We start from the raw sequence: 23,979 nt of genomic DNA, 5'->3' as shown, positions 1-23,979 counted from the left end.
CCCCTTTCCCTGCCCGACTCTGGCAGAGAGAGATGCCCCTTCACCTTCCTCCTGTTTAGTCAGAGATAGGTTGCCACTCAAATGTAAAGCTCTGAGGCCGTCACTCACCTTGGCCCTTTGATTCTGGAACCAAACTTGCACCACCCGAACAGTCAAGCCTGTTTCAGCTGCCAACGTCTCCCTCACCTGCCCAGTGTGGAGAGTGGAAAAGCGTCTGGTTAAAAAGAGTTCCATCCCTCTCAGGTTGGGGCTAAGAGATGCTATGCGCTGCCAAAGGATTTGCAGGTTCTCCTCTCCCCACACCTGATTGCTAAAAGAAAGCAATCTACCCGCCTCCAACTCCTCAGGGCTGAAAGTGGGGCTTGTTCAGCCTACAACAGGGGTCAGCAAACTTTTTCAGCAGGGGCTGGTCCACTGTCCCTCAGACCTTGTGGGGGGCCGGACTATATTTTGAAGAAGAAAAATGAATGAATTCCTATGCCCCACAAATAACCCAGAGATGCATTTTAAATACGTAAAAGCACACATTCTACTCATGTAAAAACACGCTGATTCCCGGATCGTCCACAGGCTGGATTTAAAAGGTGATTGGGCTGGATCAGGCCCCCGATCCTTAGTTTGCCTACCCATGGCGTACAACATTGTCTGTGGGTAGGGATCGACAAAACTAATGTTGGTCTCTCACCCTTTATTTTTATCTTCCAGTCTTAAATTCAGTTCTCCACATTTCCAGTTTGTGATTTGTTTAAAAATGCACAAAGTTCCCATGAAATTTTGTCAGAGTTTAGTGACGTTTCTCCTAACAGACACTTTTATAAACAATTTCCCGCTAACATTTGCAAAGCTAAGCAGGGTCTGGTCTGGTTTCAAATTGGATGGGGGGGGTTGCATATTGAGATGCCTGCATTGGGGGGGTCGGACGACATGACACTGGCTGGTCCCTCCCGCTCTCAGATTCTAGGATTCTGTGAACTGAGTGTGGGCTTGTTGTGGCCTGCGTCTTGCTTTAAATGTTTTGTTTAAAAAACTTTTTAAAATTATCTTATTGCCTTGAATGGAGGTTTAGAAGGCAATTAATAAATTGATGACAACAAATGCATTTTGAATGTTTGATGTTTTACTATGTTTTATGTATGCTGTAAGCTGCCCAGAGTGGCTGGGGAAACCCAGCCAGATGGGTGGTATACAATACTAATACTAATAATTGCACACTTTCTCCATATATATATAGAGAGAGAGAGAGGCATTTTTTGACACATTAGTTGGAGAACTGGATCAGAGCTGAATGAATTTTGATGAATAGCTGCATTTCAGTTCATGTAATATTTTGCATTAAAATGAGGTTTGCATTAAAAGATAGGTTGATATCAAAATGTGAACTAAAATTAATCTCTCCCCAATCCTATGGGAAGAATTCAGGATATTGCTAAGCCACTTTTTCCGTCAGTGCAAACATTACTGCTTGCCTAAGGCAACAATCTGCCGTCTTCTCCCCTGACCCCCCGGGTGTTCTGGGGGTTCTCCCACCCCCAACAGCCAATGGGGAGGGGGGACAGGAGGAGAGGGCGGGGAAACTCTTATCCCCCCCCCCATGCAAAGGGATCTTCCGTGATACTGGACCTTCCGGCAGGGCTTGGAGGAGACTTCGAAGGAGGCCTTGAAGGCACGGCGCTGCTGTGTGGTGAGGATGGTCCGTGGCCGCTTGGAGCGCTTGTGGTCCTTGGCTTCCTCGCTGCCTTTGCCCTGCGGGTGGCTCCCATCCTCATCCTCGCTCTTCACTATGAAGGGAAAAGGAAAACACCGGACTCAGGATCCCCCCCCATTGGGTGCCCAGTGGGAGACAGCTTCTCTGCCCTGTCCCCTTCAAGAAACGCAGGCGCTCCTCATGGTCACTTCTCCCATGGGAGCCCATGCCTCGGGGATCTGTGCTGTGGGCGGGGAACCTGCAGCTCCCCAGTTGTTGCCAAAATATGTCTCCCCTTATCCTTCGGTTGGCCAAGCTGGGTGGGACTGAAGGGAGTTGGAGTCCAACATCTGGAAGCCCCCCAGGGAAAATATACCGGTAAATTAGCATTGCTAGCACATATACTGGCTAGGTCTCCTATTTCTTTCATCTTAATGAGAAGCCTTACAAATGAGAATTGAGGCGGCACCTTAAATGCCACCAGCCTTTGTGGACCAGAGTCCATCAGATGCTGCAAAAGCTTATGGCATTAAAAAACTGATTCATCTTTAAGGGGCCGCAAGATTTTGTTGCTTTTGCTGCAACAAACAAGCATGGCCTCTTTGGGGCACAAGCCTGGGCAGTGTGGATGGAGGTCTTGGACTGTCCAGATGACAAGACCCCCTCTTGGCCTTGCTGAGGTGGTCCAAAGGAAAGCAGAGCAACACATTTGGCACCAGCTTGGTGGCAGGAGTTGCCGGAAGGGACTCCACTCCAGATTGGTGTCAGGTTTACTCCTGAGCCTTCTCCTGAAGATGTCAGGCTGAGGTGGCATTGAGCCAACTGCTGCCACCAGAGGCTCAACGTTGCATTTTGCTACTTGTGGCCAAAGGGGAACATGCTGCCCCACTGCAGCTCTGCAACTGCCCCCCCCCCCCGCCGAAGCCTGCTTTGCCTGGGTTGCGTGGCAGCAACTGCAAAACAGCCGTGCCTGCTTCTAGTGAGAGCTCACAAAAATCTCACGACATCCCATGCTCTGCACAAGATCTCATGAGATTTTAGAGAACTCTTGTGAGATCTCACCAAACTCCGCTGCCACTGTTGGTTCTGCTTCCCTGGCGGGTGTGTTTGTGCCGGGGGAACACTGCCTGGTGGGCTTCTGCTGCCTGAGGCAGTCGGTTCACCTTGGCTCATAGGAGGGTCGGCTGTGACAGCCCCCTTGCCCCATTCTGAGGAGCTGAGCACTGCCTCCGCTGGGAGGATGCCACGGCCCCTGCCTCTCCTGTGAGCCAGTGCTGCATGCAAGCAGTGAGATGGGTGCAGAGATGGCGCAGCGGAGGAGGCCTGGACCGAGTGCGAGTGGAGACACGGCATGCACACATTGGAGGAGGGTGCCCCTCAGGCTCCTGCTGCACGGATAGGAACATGTTAGAACATAGGTTCATTCATTTCAGTGGGTCTGCTCTAAGTAGGAGTAGCTTTGGGTACAACCCTCTGTCTTTTAAGGTTGCACCTGTTCATTCTAGCCCCTTAGCTAAGGTCAGCAGCTTCACAGGAGGATGCCACAAAGCCTTGTTGTTCCTGGTTGAAACAGGAACTTGTGCATTGCATTCTTAAGCATGGCTATTCAGAAGTAAATCATCCTGAATTTGTTGGGTTTCCCCTGCCCCGCCCCACAGAAGTGTGATTTGGATTGCAGATGGGGGCTTTGTGGATGGCAAATTTGGAACTAGAGTGGGAGGGCATGGTATCCATTTTCCTACATAGGACTGTGCTTATGTGGCCTCAGATGCCCGAGAGCTGGTGATAGGACTCTGGAGTGGTGACTCTGCCCAATTGCCTCCATCCCTACAAAGAAGGTCTCACTGCTCTTGCCTCTCACCTGACTCGGTGGGAGCGGGGCTGATGGCGCTCAGCATGTCTCTCTCCTTCTCATAGTCACTGCGGCAAAGCAGCTGCCCTTCTTTGAGTACAAACTCATCGCCACGCTGCAGCCGCCTCTCGCACTCACAGCAGGAGAAACAGTGGACATGATAGACGTTTTCCAGCACCCGCATGATGAACTCTGAGGGAGCCACTGCTTTGAGGCAACCACTGCATTTAGTCTGGAAGAGCCTGAAAAAAAAGGGGAGCCAGACATTGAGGCAAAGCAAATATGGTGGAAAGAGACCACCCTTGCAAGGAAGTCCACCTAAGTTACTAGCCCATTTTTGCTAGGCTTGGTGTACCTACCTGTGTGCAGCTACATTTGCTTGGTGAACCTACATACATTCCTGGGTGTGTTAATAAGGTGTGGCACATCAGCAGCCTGGAATCTGGAACTCTTTTCCAATTTATGAAGATTTTCCTATCTGATCAGCCATGAGTGAGTCTGACTTACCTCAGGCCAGACGGACATTTGGCCATTTGTTAAGGAAGGATCTTGGGTGATAGATGTCAACTCAGCCTGGCCAGCTACCAGGAAGGCAAGAGGCAAAGCTAGTTCCTGCTTCACCACCACTCTCTGCTGGGGTGGCTTTGCCCCCAGAGCCTGCAAACATACCAACCATTTTGTTTTCATGGTTCATTCAGACGTGCCAGGTCTGTTCTCCCAGGTGGACAACAAGGCTATGCAAGCCCTCAGCCAAAAAGAAAAAGAAATCCAAATCCCAAGCTAGGATTTACCTGCCCTGCTCTTCGTCTAAGAAGCTCAGAGCTGCTTATATATATTTTCCCCCAGAGCTTCTCTCATCCATTGTGACCACAAGATGCTGAATTAGAGCCCGTAGGGCTCTTCGTACCACTTCCATGGGTTTGTAGGGGAGAATCAGCAAGAAAGCAATGGGCTGACCATCTTCCCTGCCAGCTGATTCTCTTGAGCAAATGCTTCATCCATACTCACATCTGTTATCTCAGCAAACACAGGTTTGGGAAAATACATTTGCCAAGGCAACTTCTTGTTCCATCTTTACTTCACTGTAAGGTGGCAAGGCCTATGGCTTTCCCTTTATTTTACTTTGATTTATCTGTATGTTTTAGAAATAATAAATAGTTAACTGTTTATTGTTGGCTTTTGCTTTGATTTAGTCAAATCCAGATTGCTGGACGCACAATAATTTTCTTACTGAGGTTCCTAAACATAAACAAAAACAAATCCTGATCGACGATTATGAGGGAAATGATGGGGCAAGTTCTCTGCTTGGAACTCCTTGCAAGGGTTTAGCTCCTCCAATTTAAGGGAAGTGTAACACTGGGCAACAATTTTTTACTTTTTGAATGTTGTCTAGATTTCTACAACTAATTTAGGGTATTTTTGCACTGCTGAATCAGGAAATGGCATCCGTTTCTCGCCATCAGGTCAGGTTTACTGTAAACTGAATGGTGGGCATTGATAAAGGTAAGTACACGTAAATTGCATGTTGCTTCACCATTTTTCAAACTTCAGGGCTTGAACTTCCGTTTCTTGGAACTCCTAGAATGCTCAGCAGCAGGGAGGTCTCTCTTCAGAGTCCAACAGTAGTCAGCCATCATGACTGCGTCCCAGCGACCCTGATACCTGGTCTCCATCTCTTTCATGTCCTGATGGAATCTCCCTGCTCGTCACTCATTGAACCCAGGTTCTCAGGAAACCGGTCCATATGTGAAAATAGGTAGTGCATCTTGACAGCCCAGGTTTCTGAAAGCATTCAGCATGTTGTTGACAAGTTCTGCATAGTTTCTGGCCTTATTGTTGCCAAGAAAGTTCTTCACTACCAGAACAAATGCCTTCCATGCTTCCAGTTCCACTTCGTTCATTGACTTTCCGAACTCTGGATCTCTGATGAGCTGACAGATCTGAGGACCGTCAAAGAGGCCAGCTTTCAACTTCTCCATGGTCAATCCTGGAAAAACCTGGCACAAGTAAGTGAAGCAGTCACCATCCTTGTCCAGAGCCTTGGTGAACTGCTTGATTAAGCCGAGCTTGATGTGCAGTGGTGGGAAGAGTATTCTGTCTCTGTCCACCAGAGGGTCGTTGATGACATTCCTTTTTTTGCAAGGCACCAGTTCCTCCCACACAGGCCAGTCCTTCTTCGTGTAATGCTGAGCACGGTCCCTACTATCCCACATGCACAGAAAACATGGGTACTTGGTGAAGCCAGACTGTTGTCCCAACAAAAAGTTCACCATCTTCAGGTCAACACAAATAACCACTTATGCTGATCATAACCAATTTTCTCCAGCACATACTTCACCGCTTCATACTTCTCCTTCACTGTGCTCGAGTGAGCCAGGGGTTTAGAGGCAAACTGGTTGCCGTTGTGCAGCAGAACACATTTCAGTGATCGCTCGCTGCTGTCAATGAACAGTCTCCAATCTTTGGGTTCATACTGTGGCACTCCAAGCTTGAGCAGAAGCTGTGCAATATCTGCACAGTACACCAAGTCCTTCTCTTCCGAGAAAAAACGGAGGTACTCTTGATGCCTGTTGCGGAAGAAGCTGATGCGAGCACTGTCAGAGAGGAGGTTTTTTCCTTCAATCTGGATGCCAACAGTTCGGCAGAGTCCTTTGACAAGCTGAGGTCGTGAACTAGATCATTCAACTCCTTTTGGGAAAATGGATGTGGAGCATCATCTTCAAGAACCACTTCTTCTTCTTCATGTCCTTCAACACTGGAGGCATCTTCGTCACTAATGTCAGGAAGTTCTCTGAAGATAGGCACTGGAATTTCATCACAATGAGCTACAGGACGACGTGCTGATTGAAGATCAGGATACTTGAGGCTGCTCCGGTTCTTTCTGTTGATCCCAGCTGCACCAACTTATGGAAGATTTCGAGGTTTTATGACTTCAAATTGATCCCTTTTTGACATAATCACCCAGAACTATCGGACCTGAATACTTCTTGTCATTAAAATAATCATTTCCAATCAAAACAATTATTCAACATGGCATTTTACCCCCACCAACTTCTTCTAAAATGCTCCACACAAGTGTACATGTGAACAAAAATGTAAAAAAAAACGACATGTGGCCATAGCTCAAAAACTTGACCTGATTGAGCAATACCAATGTGATTTTTGGATTCAGTGCATCAGATTCATCCTAAATCAACTGAAAAAAAACGCAGACAACAAATTTGTTGTTGACCAGTGTAATGCCCTCCGTAAAATGATGGTGGCATTATGGCATTTCACCCTGACCAACAGGAGGGCAAGCCCTGGGCAGAGAAGGAGGAATGTTGAGGAATTCTAAGCAAACTCAGAGCAGCAATGGGGCACAGCAGATTACCCCAAACAGCAGGGGATGAGAAACAAATAGAGGGATGGGAACAGTTGGCCTCTTGGATTTCTGGAGGTTGGGCTGCTGTTACAGGCACAGGAGCAGAGCCTTTAGAAAAAGCTGGCAACCCTAGGTATGACTTGCATCATCATGCGGTGGTGGGGAGGACAAAAGGCAAGGAATGGATCTCTCTAGCTGGCACACCAATTCTGATGGAACAGGTTAGAAATGGAAAAGTACCAGAGCTCAGATTTCCCCTCCCAAGAGTCAGAAGCCTTTTTCTAACCTTCCAGCTAGGTGCAGCATCTCACTAAGATCTCACTTTGAAACTGTGAGAGGAACTCCTTGAGTATTTTGTACTTTCACAGTGTGGAAAGCAACATTTTACATGTGCAAATTATTTTTCAGTCAGGGATGGGGAGCCTGTGGCCCTACAAGTGTTGCTAAACTGCAGCCCCCATCTGCATGATCAGTATTAGGGTGATGGGAGTCGTAGTTCAGCAATGGCTGGGGTGGGGCAAGCTCCCCATCCCGGTTTGAAATGCCAATTTATTTTAATGTGTGTTTTGTTGTTATGTCTGTGGGTTCCCCCCCCCCTTGTAAGCTGCTTGGGGGGGAATAGTTTTTTTATTTTTTATTTTAAATAATATTTATTAAAGTTTCAAAAAAAATTACAAAAATAAGGAAAAAGAAAAAAACAAAAAATACAAAATACAGAAAAAGTAAAAACAGTTAAAAAGAAATCCATCTTTCCATAACTTATCTTTCATTTACTTATTTCCTTGACCTCCTCACACCTCCCTTTTTTGTATTCTAGATCAATTGATAACTTATCTTTCATTTACTTATTTCCTTGACCTCCTCACACCTCCCTTTTTTGTATTCTAGATCAATTGATTGTTTCAGCAAGTCCTTTCCATTCTTGTATTTATCTTATTAATTTATCTTAATATATTGTAACTTTACATTCTGACCTGTTAACAATCCATTCTTCCTTAACCCTAAATAACATTACTTCATTCCAACATCCTTTTAACATTCCTTAATTTTACAATGTTTCTGTAGATAGTCTTTAAATTTCTTCCAATCTTCTTCTACCGACTCTTCTCCCTGGTCTCGGATTGTGCCAGTCATTTCCACCAGTTCCATATAGTCCATCACTTTCATCTGCCATTCTTCCCGGGTGGGTAGATCTTGTGTCTTCCAATACTTCGCTATAAGTATTCTTGCTGCTGTTGTTGCATACATAAAAAAAGTTCTATCCTTCTTTGGCACCAATTGGCCAACCATGCCCAGAAGAAAGGCCTCTGGTTTCTTCAGAAAGGTATATTTAAATACCTTTTTCATTTCATTATAGATCATCTCCCAGAAAGCCTTAATCTTTGGGCACGTCCACCAAAGGTGAAAGAATGTACCTTCAGTCTCTTTACATTTCCAACATTTATTATCGGGCAAATGATAGATTTTTGCAAGCTTGACTGGTGTCATGTACCACCTGTATATCATTTTCATAATATTCTCTCTTAAGGCATTACATGCCATGAACTTCATACCTGTGGTCCATAACTGTTCCCAGTCAGCCAACATAATGTTATGTCCAACATCTTGAGCCCATTTAATCATAGCAGATTTCACCGTTTCATCCTGAGTATTCCATTTCAACAGCAAGTTATACATTCTTGACAGAATCTTAGTTTTGGGATCTAACAGTTCTGTTTCCAATTTTGATTTTTCCACCTGGAAACCAATTTTCTTGTCCAAATTGTATGCCTCTATTATTTGATAATAATGAAGCCAATCTCGCACTTTGTTTTTTAGTTTTTCAAAGCTCTGCAATTTTAATTTATCTCCCTCTTGTTCCAAAATTTCCCAATATTTCGGCCATTTGGCCTCCATATTGAGTTTTTTCTGAGCCTTCGCTTCCATCGGTGACAACCACCTTGGGGTTTTATTTTCCAGTAGGTCCTTATATCTTATCCAAACATTAAACAGTGCTTTCCTGACAATATGGTTTTTAAACGCTTTATGTGCTTTGACCTTATCATACCACAAATATGCATGCCACCCAAATACATTATTGAAACCTTCTAAATCCAAAATGTCTGTGTTTTCAAGAAGCAGCCATTCTTTCAGCCAGCAAAATGCAGCTGATTCATAATAAGTTTTGAGGTCTTTCACCTTTGGTGGACATGTCCGAAGATTAAGGCTTTCTGGGAAATGATTTATAATGAAATGAAAAAGGTGCTTAAATGCACATTTGTGAAGAAACCAGAGGCCTTTCTCCTAGGCATAGTTGGCCAATTGGTGCCAAAGAAGGACAGAACTTTCTTTATGTATGCTACAGCAGCAGCAAGAATACTTATTGCGAAGCATTGGAAGACGCAAGATCTACCCACCTTGGAAGAATGGCAGATGCAAGTAATTGACTATATGGAGATGGCTGAGATGACTGGCAGAATCCGAGACCAGGGAGAAGAATTGGTGGAAGAAGATTGGAGGAAATTTAAAATTTATTTACAGAAGTATTGTAAAATGTATGAATGTGGATGATATTAAATTAAAAAGAAGAAGTTCTAGTAACAAGAGATAAAAATTTGGAAACTATAAATTTGGGAGGTAAACATTTAAGGACAAAATAGACGATATGAATTTGCTGACCTAATTGTTAGAGAGGGATACAAAAAAGGGAGGTGCGAGGAAGTCAGGAAAATAAGTTAACTAAAGATGAAAAATTAGAAAAGAGTGATTTGTGTTTGTTATATGTTATTTATGTCATTTGTGGTGTTTTTGATTGTTTTTTTTCCTTTTTGTGAAAGATTGTATTGTTGATTTTTACTTTTCTGTGTGTTTTATGTATCTTTTTATTGTTAAACTTAATAAAATATTATTATATATAAAAAAAACATAATAAGTTTTGAGGTCTGGCAGGGCAAATCCACCTCTTTCTTTTGCATCGGTTAGTATTTTAAATTTTATTCTGGGCTTCTTGCCCTGCCAGACAAATCTGGAAATATCTTTCTGCCACTTCTTGAAACAGTCCATTTTATCCAAAATTTGCAATGATTGAAACAAAAACAACATTCTTGGCAATACATTCATTTTTATAGCAGCAATACGGCCTAGCAAAGAAAGCTTCAGGTTTGACCATATTTCTAAATCTTTTTTCACTTCTGTCCAGCATTTTTCATAATTATCTTTAAATAAATTCACATTCTTAGCAGTCATATTAACCCCCAGGTATTTTACTTTCTTCACCAATGTTAAACCTGTCTCCTTCTGAAACCTCTCTTTCTCAATCGCTGTTAGATTTTTCTCTAAAACCTTAGTTTTTAACTTATTCAACTTAAATCCTGCAACCTGACCAAATTCTTGAATCAGTTCCAGTACTCTTTTAGTACTAGATTCAGGCTCCTGTAATGTCAATACTAAGTCATCTGCAAATGCTTTCAATTTGTACTGTTTGGCTCCGACTTGTATACCTTTAACCAATTGGTCCCTTCTAATCATATTTAGGAGAACCTCCAGGACCGAAATAAAAAGCAATGGGGAAATTGGGCAACCTTGTCGTGTCCCTTTCTCTATCGTAAACTCCTCCGTCACCACATTATTGACAATTAATTTGGCCTTTTGTTCTGAATATATTGCACCTATACCATTTCCGAAACCTTGGCCAACCCCCATCCCCTGCAGGTTCTTCTTCATAAAACTCCAAGAAATGTTGTCAAAGGCTTTCTCCGCGTCTACAAATATCAAAACTGCTTTAGTATTAATATTAACTTGTAGTTTTTCTAAGCTATTAATTATATTTCTCGTATTGTCAGACAAATGTCTGCCCAGGAGAAAGCTTGCTTGGTCTTTATGTATCTCCTCCACTAGTACTTTTTTAAATCTTTTAGCCAAAATATCTGCAAAAATTTTGTAATCCACATTAAGCAGAGATATGGGGCGGTAATTCTTAAGTTGTGTCTTCTCAGACTCAGTGTTCGGTATAAGTGTAATGTAAGCTTCTTTCCACGACTCTGGTGCTTTTTTCCCTTCCAAAATTCCATTACAAACTTCCTTTAATGGTTGTATTATCCAATCTTTCAAGGATCTATAATATCTTGAAGTTAAGCCGTCCGGTCCTGGAGATTTACCCAATTGCATATTCTGGATGGCACCTTCTACCTCCTGTTCAGTTATTTTGTAGTTCAGCATTAACTTATTTTCTTGAGAGATGGGAATAGTTTTTTTAAGTGGGGTGTAAATTATTTAAAATAAATGACATCTAATTATTATTACAGTTGAATCAGCATGAAGCAACACATTGTAGAAGAACAAGAGGCTACCATGGAAAACCGCACCCCCATGCCATATTATTTGTGACACAGAGTTTCACGTACCCTGCAATGTGATGATGCTATACTGAAAGTTTCTGCCCTGCCAGACCACATCTTGGCCTCTAACAGAAAGAAGCAGGGGTTGGAGAACCACATACAACACACGAGAGAGCCAGTAAGGTGTCGTGGGTAGAGAACTGCACTCCAAACTGATGAAATCCATGTTCAATTCCTCACTCAGTCATGAAGATCAGTGGGTGAACTTATCCTACCTCACAGGATTGCTGTGAGAAGACAGGGGAGAACCAAGCATGCTGTGTTGAGCTCAGGAGGAAGGAATGGCAGGAGATTCATGTAATAAACCAGCCAAAATGATATTGTCAAGGGGTGAGTGAAATGATTCAGCACAGGAAGAATGCCACAGAGAGGATGCCATTCTCAATGGAAGATTGGTGAGCAATGCAATCTTGCATTTCACCTTCCAGTGCAGCAGGATTTTCAAGGGATGCTAATGGAGACTGGGAAATGCCCCCCCCCAGCCAACACCAGTGCAATGGCATGACTTATGCTTAGAATGACTGAGGCAGGAAGGCCTCCACACCCCCCGCCCCACGGTTCAGCCTTCTGCTGTGAGGCAAGATCATCCATCTATCAAGCGATATTATCCTGATCAGAGTGGGCCACAAACAGCAAGCAGAAGAAACGCAGAGAAAAAACACCCTCAAGGGCTTACAAAAAAACTTGAACCAGTGTTTATTTACTCCTCCAAAGCCATCAGTTTTGGTCACTTGATCTGTTAACTGGTGGAATAAATCTGCACAAGTCTGCATGCGAGAAAAACACTTTCAAAGACAAAAAGAAGAATACTTCCTTAGGTTTGAGATAATGCCTGCAATGACACACACCAGCATCATCTCAGAAGATGCATTTTTTTACCTCTTGCAGCTTCGTAAATTATAATAATCTTCTGTCTGATCAATTGGGGCTCACATACTGTATGTTGTTGTTGTTGTTGTTGTTGTTGTTTAGTCGTTTAGTATCACCCTTAATTCTAGATCCCTAATCACCTGTTCTAACAGATTGAATAAATGTTGCAGCTTTAAGGAAGAGTGAGCTTTGGAAAAAGTGGAATAGAAATTTATAAAATAAAAACAGTTTCAATGATTTGCAAGCATTACATACTGCAAATGAAGTAGGGGCTAAGGTCTTTTTCCAGATGTCAACACAGATAAACTGTAAATCTCCCATTGCATTTTTCCCTTGCTGTGTCAGAGGAATCCTTCAGTTTAAGTGAAATCTACCTGAATTGTCCAGCTCTGTCTCTTCTAATTTTTTGCAGATCCCATTTTCTTCCCTACCTGTAGCATCACCTGCCAATTTGACAGCCACTCCTTCCACCGAAGACTCATCCCCCCCCCCCCGCCGCTGGATTCATGACCCTCAGACTTCCTTTAACATCTTCTGCCCCTGGAAGGAGAGGCGTTTGAAGGGAGGAATAAATAAGCCCAGCAAAGGCGTTTGCAGCAGATGGTTCTGATGAAGTAATTTGGGAGCTACGCAAACGTGTGTGGGGCGGCTCACTGGGCTGACAGCTTCTCTTTAGCCACTTGACAAGAGAAAGTAATAAAATGAGGATTAATTAGGCTGTTGTTTAAACACACACGATCCTCCCAGCCAGCAGGGAAACTCATAAACCAGGATTGAGAACAAGACGTGGGTTAATCCTCCCAGCAAACTCTTGCCGAGCGCGGGATGGAGAGGATTTACCCGGGAGGGCCACTCATCCCTTCCGAATGCCGCCCTGCCTGGATTTGCACTTTTGCTTGAATGGGCTGGGGCTGTTCTGATTGCAGGGCAAGGTTGGGCAGGATTCCTGCCCGCGTTTTTCTTTCTTGTGGGCTGAGAACGAGGCAGGCATATAGATGTAGACAAACAGAAGCAGAGCCTGAGTACCAGAGAGAAACAATGCAGGCAAGGATGTATGGAAAGCCAGGGTGGGTGGAGCAGCGCATGGGTAGGCAAGCTAAGGCCCGGGGGCCGGATCCAGCCCAGTCACCTTCTCAATCTGGCCCGCAGACGGTCCGGGAATCAGCGTGTTTTTACATGAGTAGAATGTGTCTTTTTATTTAAAATGCATCTCTGGGGTATTTGTGGGGATAGGAATTTGTTGACTCCCCCCCCCCCACTAAATATAATCCAGTCCCTCACAAGGTCTGAGGGACAGTGGACCAGTCCCCTGCTGAAAAAGTTTGCTGACCCCTGGAGTAGCGGGAAGATTGTGTTGGGCTGGAATCTAAGAGACCTGGGTTCAAATCCCCAATCAGGCCAGAAGCTGAAGGTTGGGTGGCCTTGAGCCAGTTGGCCTAACCTACTTGGCAGGGTTGTTGTGCAAATAAAATGGAGGGGAGGGGGAGAGAACCATGTGAGTTCCTGGGGAGGATATAGATGCAACACATATACGGGGAGGAAAAGACAGGTAGTCCTGCGGTGGAATTTCAAAACTGATCTCAAAACCTAACATTCAGAATTTTAAAAATGTATCATCAGAATTGTACAGTTTTGATGATGGGTGAAATGAGGTTTGACCAAATAATATTGCAAGTGCTGGCAAGTGTTGACTGCTGCTGGTCAGATACGGACGGCTGCTGCAGAATATTTGGATCACTATGGCCCCTCATTTTGAGGGGACCTGGGATGTTGAGAGGGCATTCCTTTAAACTCTGAAAGACACATAGTTGTAGATTATTGCAAAGTGCTCAGTGTGGGTTTCCCCTTGGGCCTGGACAAGAGGCTCCAGATGGTGCAAACGGCTGCGGCTGGACTGTTGATGGGGACAGACCATCACCAGCTCATAGCTCTGGTGCTCAACAGCCTGCAATGGCTGCCCACCTGCTGCCAGGCCAGGCTCAAGGTTCTTGCATGATTTACAACTGGGGTACAGGATACCTGGGACCACTTGGCTCCTTATATCCCTGCCAGACCACTGAGGTCTTTGGGGGATTCATGGCTAGTGCTCCCCCATGGCTTAGATGCATGGCTCATCTCCAGCAGGGCCCAATGTTTGGGCTTGCCCCTCTAGCTCAGGTCAGAGAGGCCCCCTCCCTACTGAACTTCCAGCGCCTACTTGGATTTTGTCCAAAAGTATGTTGTCCTGCCTGGCCCTTAATCGTATCGGCTGCTAGGGAGGCAAAGTTCCTCCAAGCTGGAGTCAGCTTCCAGGATCAGAATCTGTCGTCCATTACTATGTCTAAGGCAAGGTCCACCCATGTCCTCCTGGGTACTGGGTACAAACCTCCCTTCCCCTGAGGATATTGGAACAGGTAAAGAAGTTACACATATAAAACAAGAATGAAACTTGGACATCCCACAGTGAAGAGGGATTGGAATAGTCCAGGGGCCACTGTCTCCAGCCTGGTGCCCTCCAGGCATTGTTGGGCTCCTACTGCCCGCATCTCTGATCACTGGCTGTGGCAGCTGGGAGTTTCTGTCTCACAACTTCCAGAAGGTGCTGGGTTGGGGAAGGCAAATCAGGGTCATTAGGTACATTGTGGACATCTGAAGGCAGCCCTGTTTAGGGAAGTTTTTAATGACTGATGTTTTAATGTATTTTTAATCTTTTGTTGGAAGCCTCCCAGAGTTGCTGGGGAAACCCAGCCAGATGGCCGGGATATAAATAATAATAATAATAATAATAATAATAATAATAATAATAATGTGGCTGCTGCATTCCCAAGTTGCCACTCTTCAGAGAGACTGCTCCTGCTGCCCTGAGATGAGTCAGTGCAGAAGCCCTTGTACAATGCCCACTTCCCCATTGTTCCTTTTCCGTCAGCAGTTGCAGGCAAGAATCACTTGCCTCCCATTGTCCCATCTCTCTCCAGCAATATTCAGTACCTGAATGTGCTTTGCTTTGTTAGGTAGCAAGCACAACTGCTCTTCCAGGCCTGCTGCCCTTAATAAGCCTCTGACCTAGCTAACATCTGGCTTGGCATTTACCAGGTTCAATTACTCCAAGATGAAAACTATTCTTCCAACAACTTCTAACTTATTACATGATCCTTGATACATGGACAGCTTAGAAAAGGTAAGCCTGGATGTGTTTGTTCTCTTTCCTGAGTGAAATGGTCAGAGCAGGCTTTGCGGTGGCACTTTTCCTTTGGTGGGTGAGGGATGGAGGGTGGCAGTGTCTTTATGAAGATTATATGAAGAGTATGGCTTGCAAGTGAGCAGAAGCACACAGGAGCTCAGGCAGCCATAGGACATGCCTGGAATCCCAGATGTTAAGAATGTGTGGCATACTGCTTCTGTCAAGACAGCCCTACCATGAGGCAAGGAGAAAGGGACCAACTCCAGAGCCCAACTAAGGTCTGGTCTATAGACAGGTTGTTGCAGAAGGAGGTCGGGAAATGGACTGTGCCACTTCAGACTGCAGACAGAGCAGAGAGCACACAGAGAGAAGCTCCTTCCACCTAAGCAGAGTGGGTGCCCCACCCAGAAACACCAAGCCAACATGTGAAGAGTTCCAGCATCTCCACTCTGCCTCTTCTCTCCAGAGAAGATGGAAGGGTGGTGTGTATCACATTTTGGGATGCTCCCGTGCATGAAAAACACCCTGCAAGTATTGGCACAGCAAAGAACCAGGATTGGAACTTGCATCCCTGCTGTTCTTCTTTTCCATTGCAGGGAATTGTTTACACGGAGAAGCATTTAAAGGTGACCTCCAACCCCTACAGCCTGCAGTGGTGCAGTCCACTCCACCACATTCCACACCTTCCAAAATTCCTCAGATGAAAATAGGGGCATTGGCATCCGAGGAATGTTGGAGGGTAGGCAGTTGGTGTGTTGTGTTGTCGTTGTACATGTGATTTAAAACTGGAAACTTGATTAAGAAATATTATTATTTAAAAAACAAAAACCAAGCAGTGTGGCAAAACCTGGTGTGTGTGTAATGCACAGAGATTAAAACAAAATGTAAAAAAGCTGAAGTGACAAAACAGTACGCATTATGATGCCTGTGTCCGTATGTCCCCACACCATATCATTTATATGCCACTTTTTCTACCCAGGCACCCAAACAGACCTCCCTCGTGTGGCACCAACCTGAGAGGAGAGGCTCAGCAGCCTGGTGCGACCATGACCAGACAGGAGGGAGGTTTTCCTCTGGGTGGGTGGGAGAGCTGACAATTTCACTCACATCTCGTCTTTCTGGTGCTGCCTCTTCCCCAGACCGGCTGCTGCATTTGGTCATCTCAACAGCAGATGGGTGGGAGAGAAGCGCCGCAAAACCAACCCGCTAATCTAAACAAAGGAGAGGAGCCGCCAACCCAGCTGACCGCACAGCCACCCCCCAAGACACACAGAGAGAAGCTCCTTCCACCTAAGCAGAGTGCACCGCCCCTGTGGGTCCCCAGAAACACCAAGCCAACATGTGAAGAGTTCCAGCATCTCCACTCTGCCTCTTCCCTCCAGAGAAGATACACACACACATGGGGAGGAAAGCTCAACAACTTTGCAGGTGTCAGGAATTTTACTTTTTGAAATATGGCCACCCTAAGAACAACAGCTTTGGGCAGGAGGTGAGAGGGCTCTGACAGGGCAAACTGCGCTTTGCGAAGGAGCCCTCATGCCACCTTTCCAAGGCTGCTGCTGCTGCCGCCCCAGGAGCTGCTTCCATGGGGGAATTTGGAACGTCCCATGATTAAGTCAGAAGCCGTGACAGCTTCAGGAATTTCACGGATGGCTAGAAGCGGCCAGGACATGGTGGGAGGTACACAGGAGAAGCAAGTTGTGTTTTGCCACCAATCTGTGTCTTCTCCTCATGTGCAGAGCTGCCTTCTCTGTTGTGAAGCGTTCCTTCAGCTCACCGTGGCAGCTCACACAGACACAGACCAGCCTATTGCTAGTCCTCACTTCTTAGGAGGAGGCTGTTATCTTCCAAGGTCTAAAAATCACAGCATTTACCAGAAATCCCCCCTGAATTTACATCTTAGGGGATTGATGGCTACGCCAGGGTGACCTACCTTCATCGGCTCCCCTCCTCACTCCATAACTCAATAATGCCTCCCCCTTAAGCCCTGAAAACAAATCCACGCCTCTCTGCACTAATTGAAGAAAACAGGCAGCGAGGCCTCATAAACACGGTGTCAGCTCGCATTACGCAAAATTAAAATTCTCAGCACTAGGAATTCCTAAAGAGGCTGCTTTTTTAATATCGTCCGAATCCGTTTAAGCCTGGGTAATATTGTTTAGGTTGCCATGGGAACAGAAGGCAGCTCTGTTAGCCACTGGTGGATTGAAAACTAGTTTATTATTGGTGCCGGATTGACAGACACGGTAACTGGGGGAGTCTGTGCGATACCTGTAAGATGGGACAGCTGCCATTTGGGGCAGCACAAAGGGGTTGCTTTCACACTGGGGCACTTCAGCGCAGCTCAGATATTATTTCCCTGCAATTAGCTGGCAGCAGGATTAAAACAGAGATTCCACACAAGCACTTAATGGAGCGCCATATTATCCAGCAGCCCCCTTCCCCACGGTCTTATAATGTTTACTCACAAGTAAGTCCTGCTCAGCAAAGGTTTCCAGCAATGTTACTCAAACGCTTCTTCCTTGTGGGTTCAAGTTTGCTTTTTTGATTCTTGATGAGCATTGGTGGGGGGATTGAATATAAATAGCCTATCATTTGTCCTTTGAATAGCCACTCTGATTACCCCCAATATTGGTTTTGGTTCCCACAAGGGGGTGGGGGAGGATTTAACTACTGATTTCAGATCATTTTCTCCTTTCCATTTGTAATAGTGAAATAATGCTATTTCTTTATAAAATTGTGGGGGGGGGGGAATAGAAGAAAGTAATTAAAGACAATAATTGTATTTTTCTTTCCCCATAGAAACAGAAACTGATACTGGAACAAAACAAGGACTTTTCAAGGGACACTCCATCAGTCATCAGGCTGAAACAAACCTGCAAACAGGAAATGTCTAATTAAAGGCACAAGAGCCATGAGGTGCCTCAAAGGCTGCAACTATGTTCTGTTACAAAAATAAATAAATACTGCAACAAATCACGTCAGAAAAGAAAGGGAGGGCCAAAAACACTGAAATGGAAAGGGCTAATGCCATTGTCATCAGAATGCTCTCTAAGAAGGAAGTGAGCAAAGGACGGTAAGTCCAGAGGAAATGGCTAGGGCAGAATTTTAAAAAGGCCAGTGTTTAAACAGGCAGATTCCACAGGGCCAAAGACTAGATTGCCACCCTCTCAGGGAGCCAGCTGCCCTCAGTTTGGGGGGGGGGAGGAAGGTGCTGCCACACCCCAGTGTTTTTCAAGAGAGATTTGACTCCCGGTTGAGTGAGCTTTTCTGCATTGAATGGGGAGGGGAGAGGAGCACCTTGTCTTTCATTTCAGACAGCAAAAGGTCTCACGCCACCCTCATGCCTCAACCCCTTCGTCCTGAGCCCTACAGAAACTAGGCCTATGTGAAAGTAAAGGCATTTGCAACTATTCTTCCCTTGTGATCTGCCCTTCCTCACTCTGCTGTCTTGCCCCTGCCAATAGCTAGTCTGTTCACTCCTCTGGGCAAGAAACGAATGCTTGCTCCACTTCTAAGCACTCAGCTGCAGTGCACCAGTACACCCAAGCCCGCTCCCATCAAAGACTTAGGGCGTGCTGATGAATGGGAAGCTTGGGTGGGATCATGAAGTAGCAACTTTTTAGCTTTGCTTAGCAAGGAAAACTCAGCAAGGTGCAGGGGCATAGCATGGCGGGGGCAGAGGGGCGGCAGCCCCGGGTGCACCATTTTTAGGGGGCACAAGCAAGGCATTCCCACACAGGGGATCCCACCCTGCCTGCTACCAGGGGTCTCTGGGTCCCTGAGTCTGGCCTTGCTGCCGCATTCCTGGCCCCCTCACTGAATGGCTGCCTGGCCAGTGTTTGGGTGGGGGTAGAGTTGCCTGCCAAGGGCCGTGTCTACTGGCTCTACTGGCCAGGCTCCTCCCTGCATGGGCAGGCGGGGGCACAACGCAACCCCGCTTGGCTCTGGTGGCCACGGCTGAACTGTGCACAAGCTCCGTGAACCGTTTGTGCCCCGTGCTTATGCGCCCAGCTGTGTTGGTGGCCAGAGTCCAAGGGTGCAATGATGCAATTTCCCTTGATAATTAAAGCAAAGAGGCAAGCCAATGGTCCATCGTGACCTCTGGATGGGGTGAATTCTGTGGGGGAAAGGCACAGAAGGGGCAGTCTGCATTTGGAGACACAGAAGAGCTTTTTCCCACAGGTTAGATTTCTGAATGAGAAATAACAGTACATTTCACATTAACACTGTTGTTCTCAAAACCCTTCCTCTGAAATAAGGACAACCTTTTTTTGATAATGTTCAAGTGAACGTCCTTAACACTGCAGCCGTATTTTAATGCCCAGTATAAAAGGGCCTTTCCTTTAAGAAACCACAAGGATCAAGAAATATGGGAGTTGAGGGGCAGCCCCCTTTCTGAGATGCAGGTGCTTGTTGCCTTCATTCCCCCCCCCCACTCCCCTGACTCCGCCTCTGTCAATCACTACATGAAACTTGATCCAGACTAATTTTGCAAAAGGTTGCCTTTAATTTTTTTTAATGATACAATGTTTTGTGCCAGAAAACTAGAGTTTGTGGCACACAGTCCAATTACTGAACCCCCTTCATGTATGTTGTGAACCACCCTGTGATCTTTGGGTGAGGGGCAGTATACAAATGTAATAAATAAAAAATAAAATAAATGTATGCATAGTGACAACCAAAAATGTTTGCAATCACCCTCCCTTTCCTATTGAATTCTCTCATCCCGCCCCCCACCCACTAACTTCTGGGTGTTCCTGTACCCAGATATGATCCAATCAGGAGAGCTGAGCCGCATTACCTGCATTTTGAATCAAAACTGGATCCAAGGAGCCTAAACGAGAAAACTCTCCTCAAGTGCCTGTAAGAGGCCTTGTGAAGTCCTGTGGTAACAGCATGGAGAGCCCTGACCTGAGCCTGGGAAGGCTAATTTGGAGAATATAAAACTGTACCAGTGGGATTAAAAGGTGTTAATGAAGCAGGACTTGAGACCACCTCAAAGGCGACTGGGTCCCCTGCTTCATGAAGCCGCTGTGTTTAGTTAGGGTTTAGTCAAAATGAAGCGGTCCCTGGCTTAAGAGCGGGTCTGTTTACTCAGCGCTGAGCTCCAAAATCCATCCTTAGCTGCCTGAAATATTGAAGTGGAAGGTTTAAAGCTGCTTTCCAGATTGCCAGGCCAGAGCCAGGAGCAAGGGATGAAGGAACCCTGGAAATACAGCAATACTCCCCTTTCATTACTAGGAGTTTTGATTTGAGTCCTACTAACAATGGCAGTGTGATGAGCAAAGTTTGAAGAGGGAAATCTCTCCTTCTCTCTCCCTTTCCTCCCTCCTCCAACTTGGCCTTGTTTCCTTAATGCCACAAAGAAGCAGAGATTAAAAAGCTGTGTCTGAATCGTCCGTGGCTCCAGGTCTGATTCAGCAGGAGGTGAAAGGCAGGGCTCCAAGGTGTCTTTGGGCCTCTCAGAACAGATGGGCATCTGAACGGGATGCCCAACACATCAACTTTGCTGGTGGAAGGGTCTTACGAAGGCTGACTGATCAATCAATTGGAAGTTACCGGGTGGCTTCATCTGGTGTGTATTGGTTGGATGGACAAGAAACGCTGACCTCTTGTCTCACAAATCAACTCTTGGAGGCATTCAGAGATCATCTAGACCTCCTTTTGTGCTGCATTTCTAGGCACAGATTTATGCTTTAAAGTTCCATGTTCGGAGCCAGTATGGTGTAGTGGTTAAGAGGGGTGGACTCGTAATCTGGTGAACCGGGTTCGCGTCTGCGCTCCTGCACATGCAGCTGCTGGGTGACCTTGGGCTAGTGACACTTCTCTGAAGTCTCTCAGTCCCACTCACCTCACAGAGTGTTTGTTGTGGGGGAGTTACAGATAGGTAGCCGTGTTGGTCTGCCATAGTCAAAACAAAACAAAAAAATTTTTTTCCCTTCCAGTAGCACCTTAAAGACCAACTAAGTTAGTTCTTGGTATGAGCTTTCGTGTGCATGCACACTTCTTCAGATACACTGAAACAGAAGTTGCCAGATCCTTCTATATAGTGAGAAGGTGGGAGGGGTATTACTCAGAAGGGTGGTGGGAATGGGTGGTTGGCAGATAGCTGTGATGAGCCTGTTGACGACTCTTAACGACTGCAATAGGTCTTACAGGAAAAAGCAAGGGGTGAGAAGGTGAAAAATGGCTTTGTCTCACCCCTTGCTTTTTCCTGTAAGACCTATTGCAGTCGTTAAGAGTCGTCAACAGGCTCATCACAGCTATCTGCCAATCACCCATTCCCACCACCCTTCTGAGTAATACCCCTCCCCACCTTCTCACTATATAGAAGGATCTGGCAACTTCTGTTTCAGTGTATCTGAAGAAGTGTGCATGCACACGAAAGCTCATACCAAGAACTAACTTAGTTGGTCTTTAAGGTGCTACTGGAAGGAAAATTTTTTTTTTTGTTTTGTTTTGTTGTGGGGGAGGAAGGGAAAGGAGATTGTTAACCACTTTGAGATTCCTTCGGGTAGTGATAAAGCAGGATATCAAATCCAAACTCCTCTTCTTCTTCTTCTTCTTCTTCTTCTGACACGTTTCTGTTTGCCCTGGCATTTTCCCGGCAAAAACTCGTTCTTTACTGCTGAATTGGAGCAAATGGCAATCCATGGTAACCCAAACTGCCTTTTGTTCAGATTCTGCTGGGGAAAGTAGCGGGCCAACAAAACCTGCTTGAACCTATGCCTAGAAAGTGCGAGGCAAAAGGTAAGTGCGGATGAGCCCTTTGTTTGGGACCATGACCACTAGGATGCCAAGTGTACCCGATACATAATGTATACATACACAATTGTTGTTTAGTCGTGTCCGACTCTTTGTGACCCAAGGGACCAGAGCACGCCAGGCATTCCACTGCCTCCCACTGCCACTGCCTTCCACTGCTTCCCGCAGTTTAGTGAAACTCATTTTAGTAGCTTCGAGAACACTGTCCAACCGTCTTGTCCTCTGTCGTCCCCTTCGTCCTCTGTCGTCCCCTTCTCTTTCCCAACATCAGGGTCTTTTCCAGGGAGTCTTCTCTTCTCATGAGGCGGCCAAAGTATTGGAGCCTCAGCTTCAGGATCTGTCCTTCCAGTGAGCACTCAGGGCTGATTTCCTTCAGAATGGAGAGGTTTGATCTTCCTGCAGTACATGGGACTCTCAAGAGTCTCCTCCAGCACCAGAATTCAAAAGCATCAATTCTTCGGCGATCAGCCTTCTTTATGGTCCAGCTTTCACATCCATACATCACTACTGGGAAAACCATAGCTTTAACTATACGGACCTTTGTTGGCAAGGTGATGTCTCTGCTTTTAAAGATGCTGTCTAGGTTTGTCATTGCTTTTCTCCCAAGAAGCAGGAGTCCTTTAATTTCATGACTGCTGTCACTATCTGCAGTGACCATGGAATCCAAGAAAGTAAAATCTCTCACTGCTTCCATTTCTTCCCCTTCTATTTGCCAGGAGGTGATGGGACCAGTGGCCATGATCTTTGTTTTTTTGATGTTGAGCTTCAAACCATATTTCACAGAATCATAGAGTTGGAAGAGACCACAAGGGCCATCGAGTCCAACCCCCTGCCAAGCAGGAAACACCATCAGAGCACATTTTGCGCTCTTCTCTTTCACCCTCATTAAGAGGTTCTTTAATTCCTCCTCACTTTCTGCCATCAAGGTTGTGTCATCTGAGGTATCTGAGGTAGACGATATTTCTTCCAGCAATCTTAATTCTGACTTGGTATTCATCCAGTCCAGCCTTTTGCATGATGAATTCTGCATATAAGTTAAATAAGCAGGGAGACAATATACAGCATTGTCGTACTCCTTTCCCAGTTTTGAACCAATCAGTTGTTCCATATCCAGTTCTAACTGTAGCTTCTTGTCCCACATAGAGATTTCTCAGGAGACAGATGAGGTGATCAGGCACTCCCATTTCTTTAAGAGCTTGCCATAGTTTGCTGTGGTCGACACAGTCAAAGGCTTTTGTGTAGTCAATGAAGGAGAAGTAGATGTCTTTCTGGAACTCTCTAGCTTTCTCCATAATCATAGAATCATAGAATCATAGAATCATAGAATCATAGAGTTGGAAGAGACCACTCCTGACATATGGTTGTCAAGCCTCTGCTTAAAGACCTCCAAAGAAGGAGACTCCACCACACTCCTTGGCAGCAAATTCCACTGTCGAACAGCTCTTACTGTCAGGAAGTTCTTCCTAATGTTTAGGTGGAATCTTCTTTCTTGTAGTTTGGATCCATTGCTCCGTGTCCGCTTCTCTGGAGCAGCAGAAAACAACCTTTCTCCCTCCTCTATGTGACATCCTTTTATATATTTGAACATGGCTATCATATCACCCCTTCACCTCCTCTTCTCCAGGCTAAACATGCCCCGCTCCCTTAGCCGTTCCTCATAATCCAGCGCATGTTTGCAATTTGGTCTCTGGTTCCTTTGCCCCTTTGAAATCCAGCTTGCACTTCTGGGAGTTCTCGGTCCACATACTGCTTAAGCCTGCCTCGTAGAATTTTAAGCATAACCTTGCTAGCGTGTGAAATGAGTGCAGTTGAACTGTAGTTGGAGCATTCTTTGGCACTGCCCTTCTTTGGGATTGGGATGTAGACTGATCTTCTCTAATCCTATGGCCACTGCTGAGTTTTCCA

General features: G+C 45.6%; 1 protein-coding gene across 2 annotated transcripts in view; it reads right to left on the bottom strand.

Moving 5' to 3' along the window:
- Window positions 1-23,979, bottom strand: part of LOC310756113 (LIM homeobox transcription factor 1-alpha-like) — an 86,307-nt gene that overhangs the window by 7,003 nt on the left and 55,325 nt on the right. For both annotated transcript variants that reach the window (XM_083599798.1, XM_083599799.1), the window contains 3 exons: window positions 3,546-3,778; window positions 1,621-1,778; window positions 109-186 (listed from right to left, as the gene is read on the bottom strand). In XM_083599798.1, the coding sequence (XP_083455924.1) occupies window positions 109-186; window positions 1,621-1,778; window positions 3,546-3,778 (469 nt within the window). The remainder of the gene's footprint in view (window positions 1-108; window positions 187-1,620; window positions 1,779-3,545; window positions 3,779-23,979) is intronic.

This window comes from Podarcis filfolensis (assembly GCF_964270895.1).
Source record: "Podarcis filfolensis genome assembly, chromosome: 2".
NCBI classification, from domain to species: Eukaryota; Metazoa; Chordata; class Lepidosauria; order Squamata; family Lacertidae; genus Podarcis; species Podarcis filfolensis.
The sequence above is the reverse complement of the archived record's forward strand: the minus strand, read 5'-3'. Positions and strand labels throughout refer to the sequence as shown.